Source organism: Dryas octopetala, chromosome 5 (genome assembly GCF_963921425.1).
Source record: "Dryas octopetala chromosome 5, drDryOcto1.1, whole genome shotgun sequence".
In the NCBI taxonomy this organism is placed as follows: Eukaryota; Viridiplantae; Streptophyta; class Magnoliopsida; order Rosales; family Rosaceae; genus Dryas; species Dryas octopetala.
This window is the reverse complement of record NC_141370.1, coordinates 17567544-17576228: the sequence shown is the minus strand read 5'-3', so window position 1 is coordinate 17576228 and position 8685 is coordinate 17567544. Positions and strand designations below refer to the sequence as shown.

Here is an 8685-nt window from a genome sequence, read left to right as displayed (position 1 = left end):
TTGGGTGTATAACAAGGGTATTATGGTCATTTGAGTTAAAGGTTAGAATTACAATTTAATAAATGAGGAAGAAAAATGTGAAAAAAAAAAAGGTGTGAAAATATCAGCACTCTTTTTTTACTATGCAACGAACCCTATTTGAAAGTTAAGTGGGATTTATCACTAGTATCCATTCGAAGATGGATGATATTATACATTTATACCATCTAAAAACAAAAAAAAATGTATCATCTTTTGCATACTTGTCTTATGACTAGGCTAAAATAATGGGGTTTGTGGTATGGTGCCAACAAACAGTATATTATATGCTTAAAAGAATTCCTGGAATGGTCCTATAATTCAGACCCAAAAAAAAAAGGAATGGTCCTATATTACTTTTTTTCTTATAATTGTTTTAGGTAAACAGTCTTACGAATCATTTTTTGAAAGATATGATGCTTATTTCTTAGGATATTTCAGGCCCACTTTTTTTTTTTTTTTGCCCTTTTATTAAGTTGATAACGTGTAGATGCCTTGCTTTGGCTAATTCCAGTCTCTGACAAATCACGAACACGTGTGTTTCTCTTTTCATTTCTTATAAGTTTATATGTATGATGTATCCAACTTCTTCTTGGCTCCTTATTTGAACTTTGCATGCAGAGAATTTTGAAAACGGTGAGCAACTCTCAAACACCTTATTTGTTGTCTGTACTACTACTAGTGTTTTCTGGGAGCTGAGAAATTGAGAATTAATAGCTAAAATAAAGTAGATGGTTGGTGACTCAGTTTCGCTTTTTTCCTCTGCTTTTTGATTTGTTAGTTGAAGTTGGTTTAGTTGAGACATGAAAGTTATAGAGAAGAGAGAGAAAACCCAAATTTCAACTGGCTGAAATGAGTTGCCTCAGATCCAGGGAACTCATTTTTCAATGATTTTCCTTTCTGGGTTTTCTGGATGACTGGATTTTGTATTGGGTTTCTTTTTTTCCTGATTGGATTTGCTTGTGTTTGCTAGAAATAGGACAGTGAATCTCATATGCATGTGATTAAGTTCATGTATTTATTTTTGTTTTTGCCTTCCTATGGATAAATGGGTTGGTAGAAAGGTAGAAAAAGAAGACCTTGGTTCTTATCCTGTTCCCTTTCTGGTTGATGTATGAGAGGTTAAATAGAGAAGAGTCCAGAGTTTTTTTTTTTTTTGGCCAAAAAGAAGAGTCCAGAGTCAAAGAGGTTCAAATGGGTCTGAAGTTCTCTATTTATAGCATGTAGTTTCAACATATTCTTTGATCACCACAAAATGGAAGTTTAAAAACAGTTTAGTGCATCAGATTCAACTTCCCATTTCAATTCAGTTGTTTCTAATCTTCACAAATCTGTTTGTCATAGGCATCTAAATGTTTATGATATCTGTCTTAGATTATAGAAAATTCATTTCTTACTGAAGACAGTACTTGATTTTTTCATTGTTTTTTGTTTTATTTTTTTCTAAACCAATGCACATAAAAAGGGGGAGAAAGTAGTTGAAGACTAGTAAATTTGATTGGTTTGAGAGGGTTTGGAATTGGAAGCTTTAAGGTTATTACTACCAAGTGAAGGAATTCTATGGAGGAGGTAGCTCCAGCAGTTGCAGTTCCATATAGGCTAGGTAATTTGATCCATGAGGAGTCAGCAGTAACAACGCAAAGGGAAATCACTGGGCTCAAGCTAATAGCAAATACATCAACCTTGTTATCCAACTCTGCTGCCAAGCCAAATTCGCCTAGTGAGTCCTTTTCTTGTGGAAATGAAAGTTACAGAAGCAATAATAGTTCACATGATGAAAACAGAGGAGCAGAAACCATTAATTGGGGAAGTAAGGAATATAATAAGTTCATGCCATTATGTGATGGGGTTCTAGCTAATTCATGCTTCAAATCTTTGGCTAATGACACTAGTACTAGCAGTGGTGAGCTAGACATAGTCAGAATTGGGGGTGGTCTTGAGGGTGAGGATGGCCATGGATCTCATACTTCTGATGCATCTACTTCGCTTATTTCGGAGACTCGGGGAAAGAAAATTATTAGAACAAGGAGTTGCAGCCAGAAAGTTTTCGATTTGGATAGTGCACCCCTTTGGGGTTACACATCTATCATTGGAGGGAGACCGGAGATGGAAGATGCTGTTGCAGTTGCACCAAGATTTTTGCAGATTCCGGTTCAAATGCTAATGGATGACTGTGTCTTGAATGGCATGAATCAAAACCCAAGTCACTTGACTGCCCATTTCTGTGGAGTCTATGATGGACATGGAGGTTGTCAGGTATGCATAACCACAATTCTAATTGTTTTCTTTCAGATTGTCCATTTTTACATTGATGAAAGAACTTCTCATGCTGAGTTCTTCAAGTCGGGTTCTCTTAATTAAGTAGGCATTCTTCTGTAGGTTGCTAATTATTGTCGCGAACGTTTACACTCCGCATTGGTTGAAGAGATAGAAATGGCAAAAGCTGGCATGCATGACAGCAGAAGTACTGGGGATGGTTGGCAGGAGCAGTGGAAGGAGGCTTTCTCCAATTGTTTCTTGAAAGTGGATGCTGAGATTGGAGGAGCTCCCAGAAGCACAAATGAGAGCAACACTTGTGCTTGTGCTTCTGGGGATTGTCTCCAACATATTGCACCTGATACTGTTGGCTCTACTGCTGTGGTAGCCATTATTTGTCCAACCCATATTATAGTGGTAAACTGTGGTGATTCGAGGGCAGTATTGTGTAGAGGAAAAGTGTCTGTGCCAATGTCAGTAGACCACAAAGTAAGGCCTCTTAAATTTATATACTTTTCCATTTTATCATTCTTTTTGCAGTTCATCATTGAAGTTAACATTTCTAGATAAATTGATTGTCTTTATCCCTGTCTTTAGCCAAGTAGAGAAGATGAATATGCAAGGATAGAGGCTGCAGGAGGCAAGGTCATTCAGTGGAATGGTTCCAGGGTATTTGGTGTTCTTGCAATGTCAAGGTCCATTGGTATGAGTTTTACGCTCATCTTTTCTATATTCCAATCAGTCATAAAACACTGAAATTAAATATACTTGTATATATATTTGGTTTGAGTTCAAATATAGTAAGAATATATTACACCATTTGGATTTAGATGTCTTGCTGATGAAGATTTTCAATCTAATCAGGGGACAGATACTTGAAACCATGGATTATTCCGGATCCAGAGGTAGTGTTTGTTTCTCGAGAAAAGGAAGATGAGTGCCTAATTCTAGCCAGTGACGGCTTATGGGATTTCATAACAAACCAGGAGGCGTGCGACATTGCGCGGAGGCGGATCCTTCTGTGGCACAAAAAGAATGGTGATACTCTGGCAGTGGAAAGGGGTGAGGGAGTTGATCCTGCTGCTCAAGCAGCAGCAGAGTACCTCTCAAGGCTTGCCATCCAAAAGGGCAGCAAAGACAACATCACTGTAGTAGTGGTAGACTTAAAAGCTACAAGGAAGTTTAAGAAAAAAAGCTAACTGGAAATCTGGAACTCAGAGTGGAATTCAGAGATATGCCAGTTTATACTTTAGTATAATTAAGATTATTATAGCCTTTAAGATTTCCAGGCTCAGCCCATCAGTTTTTCACTTGGGTTGAGCTTGGTCATGATGCTCTTCTGCATAAAGAAATGGGCAACACACAAGTATAGCCTTTTAATTTTTTTTTTTTTCTTTTGTCCTCTGCTTACTTCTCGCTATATTAATTTGTGTATAAAAGAAATCCAGTGAGTTGCTGCAATAGTATTCTGCGTCTTTTATATATATATATATATATATTTTTTTTTTTTTCTCCCTTGGTTGATTGTCTGTTTATGCGTTCACCCTTCACAGGTTTGAGGGTCCATTTCATAATAATTTTATATTTTTCTTTTTTAATCAAAAGAGAGGAGAGATGAGAGAAATAATAAATGGAAGGGGGTCCAAAAGTCTTTTGTTCTCCAGAAACAACAACGAAACAGCAAAGCAAAACCAACAACAAACTAAAACAGAAAAAAACCAAAACAAAGCAATAACCATCAACCAAAAACGACCAGCCACCAAGCAGCAACTCCAAGCACAGAGCCACTCGGAGGAAACCCAGGGAGGGAGTTAGAAGGCAAAGTGACAAGGGAGACCATCCTTCGAAAAACCCAACTAGCCACGCACATCCTCCGCCTGGCTAGTGATGCAACAGCGCCGTCAGCAGTCCAATTCACAAGACAACAGGCAGGCTAAACAGTCATTTAATGGGGTTTCAAGTAAAATAATACCTTCATTGTATAGGAGTTGCCAGCTCTTCTCAAGAGGGGGAAGATAATACTAGCCAACAATTTAACAACATTAACCACAATCCATCCGAAATGTGTATTAACATAACATGATGAATTTGCTAAACTTTGTTACACAGATATTTCAAGTTCCTCTGCTAAACTTGGTTACAATATCTCATAGGCTCACCATGCAAGGACACAAACGGTATTTTTCCCCCACTATCATAAACCTAAATTTTATGGAAAGTTGCTCCTCCCACTCTGGCATTGGATTTCTCCATCATTTCTTATCCTGTATAAAATTAGTCCTTGGCCTTTCAGTGACAGCCTGAGATTTCTTTTATTTAAGTCATAATGACAACTAGAACCCAATGAGTGGGTTCTCTGAATTTGTGGTAGCTGTTTGCCTTAAAAGAACTATTTCAGTCTTATATGCCTGTTAACAAAAGAATATTGATCGGTAATTACAGATTACAAAACAGGGGGTTACTGTATTTATCACTAAAGTGTTGTTACTGACTTTTACCCTATATAAACAACTTTCATGACAAGGTGAACAGAGGGTATTAAGAATAAGCACAGTGCTTGGGTATAAAGTAAGAACAGTTGAAATGCAACTCGGGTAAATTTTGCACACAGTAGAGGCATGGTTTTGAATGCAAAATGGTTTACTTTTATTGATATGCTTTATACTACAATTGGGTATAAGAGAGTACAAGGGAATGGACTTAGCAGGTGAACTAGGAGAGTGGCATTCCAGCCCCACCCAAGACTTTCTCACATGAACTAGCCTAACATTCTTGTCAAATAGTCATTTACAAAGAGCATTCTAGAGCATTTCAAATATAGCAGGAGACATGACTAGTTCACAAGGACAAGGAGTCATAAATCCAAAATTCCAAAAAATTATATATATATTGTCAATTACAAAAATACCCTTACACTACCAAGGGAACTAAGCCATGGAAAGAATTGGTCATTCGCTTGACTAATGACCTTGGCCAAAAGCTTTACTTGTGGCATTACATGTGTGGTCCCCAACACTTAGGCAGTCCAGATCCTCACATAGGCAGCACTCAGAGCAGAAGAGTCATTTTACAATCCAATCATTCCCTGAATTTGCAAGGAAATAGAATTTAGTCTTTAATTGAGGAAGGTCTCTGGGCATACGTTAGAAATAAATATTAGATTATGTACTTTAATTCTCTTTTTTTTTTTTTTTTTGGAAACTTGGTGGGTTCCTAGAAGCAAGCAAATAATAAACATTTCACAGAAAAGAGCTTCTACAAACAAAGAATTAAAATTTAAATATTCAATTCTAAAGTAGGATAACAAAGAAAAGAAGATTAATACTAATTTATCATACAAACAATTCAGAGCATAAAGGAGCACCATTGATGAGACACCAAAGCAGTGGACAATACGGAAAAGCAAGGAATTTTTGTATTTCAAGTTCAATATTGAATCCAAGATTTGGACTGAACTTAAGATTTGAACATACCAGATAGTTTTTAAAATGTTGCAAGTGGAGATCCCGCTTCGGAGAAGTAAGAGGAAAGGTCAATTTTCAAATCGTCATACATGTTGATGAAAGGATGCGCCTGAATTCACACAAAAAGAGAAAAAAAAAAAAAAAAAAAAAACATCAGGTTGAAAGTAGCCACAAAATCCTGCTAACTTGTACAATGAACATTGAAACTGGACAAAGGGTTTCAAAGGTCATACTAGGAGATCATGTGCTGACAATCTATCCTTAGGATCTTTCTGTACACTGAGATAAAGAAAAGATCCCCAAGTTAGGATTAGTAAACTCAAAGGTAAAAGAAAGAACAAATATTTGAGACAAAAAGAAGACAGAAAAAGAAATGTCAACAAAGTTCAAAATAGCAACTTCATTAACAGACAACACAGTAACTATAATATCAACCACGGACAAATAAAAGTTAAGACAACTTAATTTTTTGTTGGTCTATGTTCCAAATATTTTGGGAGAGGACAGAAGTGACAAAGAAAAAACAAATATTGGATGATCAAATATTCTTTTAACTTTAATACAACCACAGACACAACACTTGTTCCATAATGCTATTATGGGACCTTCAATTATTAGATAGGAAGATAAGGGCTCATATGATTATGAAGTTACAGCATGACCATGATTTCTACTTCTGAAAATGGAGCACAAGTAATTCTATATGATTTTTCAGATAGTTGCGAAGCTTACTTTTCAGAATCTTACCAACTTAGTACTGAACAAGCAAAATTAATCTTTACCATGCAGATATAAATGAGCAGAACTCCGAAGAAAAATGATCGGAAGGTGCACAAGGTGGTGGTTGTTCAACAATGGCACTCATAAGCTCAAAAAAGTTGTCCCATCCTTCACTTTGATCTGGTGGTGAATATGGGAATAGACCTGTTGCACACTCCAGCAGTACTAACCCCAAGCTCCAGATGTCACTTTTGTAGCTATAATTGCCACCAATAATTCTCTCTGGCTACAAAACAAATTTTAACAGATACAGTTAGTTCCATGTGTGGGCAGAATAGGCCTGCACCTCAATAGCCCTGGACAAGAGAAAAACAAGACGTTTATTAAAGCAATATAGTTAAGTTACTCACTGACATATAGTTGTACGTGCCAACAAAAGTATTTGCCTGTTCGGAAGTGCTTGCCTTTATTGCACTCACACCAAAGTCAGTTATCTTAATTTCTCCTCTATGATTTATCAACAAATTAGAGGGCTTGAAGTCCCTGTGAATGATGTGTTTCTCATGATGAAGATACAGCAAACCCTGCAGCACCTGCATCAATAAGAAAGGAAGAACATAACATGTTTAAATTGATATCTATCACAAAGACCAAGAGTTTCAAGGCTTGTACATAAATTTCAGGTAACTTACCTGCTTACAAATTGCAGCAAGATATTCCTCTGGAATTGTTTTGACCTTTTTCAGAAGGTCTGCCAAAGATCCACCATCCATGTACTCTAGGATAATTGAAATCGTACCATTATCATAGAAGGACTGGTAACATACAACAATATTTGGACATTGTGATGATTGATTAATTTTCAATTCCTGAGCAATCAGCTTGCGGATAGACTCCTCTATATTCATTTGAATGACCTGAATGTGGGAAAATGCATAAGAAACACAGATAGAACAAGGATAACACGAAGTAAACAATAGAACATGCACAAATATCCAACAACTGGCATACTGTTGGATAGCTCTGTAATCTATGAAGCATGAGGATAAACAAGTCCACCCAGAACTAAACACAACCTTGGAAAGTGGTTGATCCACTAAGAAAACCTAATAATTCTTAATAATGTAAATTTCAAAACATGTTGGGTATTGAGTTTTATAACAAAGCAATCTGAACTCAAAAAACTTCCCAAAATAGTAAGAAATCTAAATGGCTCTTCAAGAGACCTCCACTAGTCCACTTTACACATCTCAAATACGTGAATTGCAACTTATAGAGTAATTTTTTATATCTACTTTTAGGTGGACACATACATATTTGGAAAATCAAAACTTGAGTCATGTCACAAAAAGATATTGCTCATAAGAGGACCACGGTAAGGACACTAACCTTCTTACGGTACACAGGGAGTGATTTGACTAGAAAAAGAAGGAACAAATTATTTGCAAATAAGGGTCTTGTATACCTTTAATGCAAAAAACTGGCCAGTCCATTTGTGCTGAACCAATTGCACAACCCCTCCATTTCCTTTTCCAATGACTTTAATCACGTAGAGATCTGCTAAAGCCATCTGGTTATCTGATGGCTGAATGGGTGGTGGCTGAGCATTTGCATTCACATTTACAACAAAAAAGAAAGACACTTCAAAACCCTTCCTTTTTAAATGAAATTGAAAAGTCACAAACTCACGGTGCATAAGCTTGAGTAATAAGTAAAACCCATTTTCCTAGTCTTAATGATGCTGCCCAGATTGGCAAAATTCAATCTAATTCACTTCCAAGATTCAATTTTTATTTTTCACAAAGGAAAAAAGACATGAACTTTGAAAATCTTACAACTTCAACTTCTCTGTGAGAGACGATCCGAACCCCTTCCCTATTAACCAGCAGATCGCCATCCATAAACGTACCGCTTTGAGTTCTACCAAAAACCCAGTACCCAACTCAATTAGCTACAATACACACATAAATATATATACATAGATAGAGAAAGAAAGAGAGAGAAGAGAGTTACAGGAACTTGGCGATGGAAACTTCATCAGGAGGAGGAAGAGTAAGCTTGAGCTTAGGGCCTAAGCTTCCCTTCTTCATGATTGGTGGCTTTGCTCACTTTCTCTTTGAGCCTTGAGGTTGTTTGCTCTAATAAGCTCTTCTGCTCTTCTCCTCTTGGTCCGGAGTCGAAGCGAGTCTTTGGGAATACAGATTTTTAATTTTTACAGAATATGAAC

The 8685-nt window shown here is 36.7% G+C and overlaps 2 protein-coding genes across 3 annotated transcripts; one reads left to right on the top strand and one right to left on the bottom strand.

Annotated features, from left to right (window-relative positions):
• The first annotated feature begins 515 nt into the window (after window positions 1-515).
• ABI2 (Protein phosphatase 2C family protein) lies at window positions 516-3754 on the top strand. The gene is made up of 5 exons (XM_086242991.1): window positions 516-654; window positions 1484-2274; window positions 2398-2763; window positions 2872-2977; window positions 3139-3754. The coding sequence occupies exons 2-5, from the start codon at window positions 1579-1581 to the stop codon at window positions 3471-3473; spliced, it is 1503 nt and encodes a 500-aa protein (XP_086099117.1). The 5' UTR covers window positions 516-654; window positions 1484-1578; the 3' UTR covers window positions 3474-3754.
• A 364-nt stretch (window positions 3755-4118) lies between these two features.
• LOC147285134 (mitogen-activated protein kinase kinase SIPKK-like) lies at window positions 4119-8685 on the bottom strand. Of its 2 annotated transcripts, XM_086244784.1 has the most exons (9): window positions 8472-8685; window positions 8294-8378; window positions 7924-8058; window positions 7151-7375; window positions 6869-7051; window positions 6521-6744; window positions 5972-6017; window positions 5748-5847; window positions 4130-5359 (listed from the first exon to the last, which is right to left on the bottom strand). In XM_086244784.1, exons 1-8 carry the CDS (start codon window positions 8546-8548, stop codon window positions 5758-5760), a joined length of 1065 nt encoding a protein of 354 aa, XP_086100910.1. In that variant the 5' UTR covers window positions 8549-8685; the 3' UTR covers window positions 4130-5359; window positions 5748-5757. The 2 variants fall into 2 exon arrangements, with proteins under 2 accessions (XP_086100911.1, XP_086100910.1); XM_086244785.1 differs by lacking the exon at window positions 7924-8058 and having other exon boundaries at window positions 4119-5359.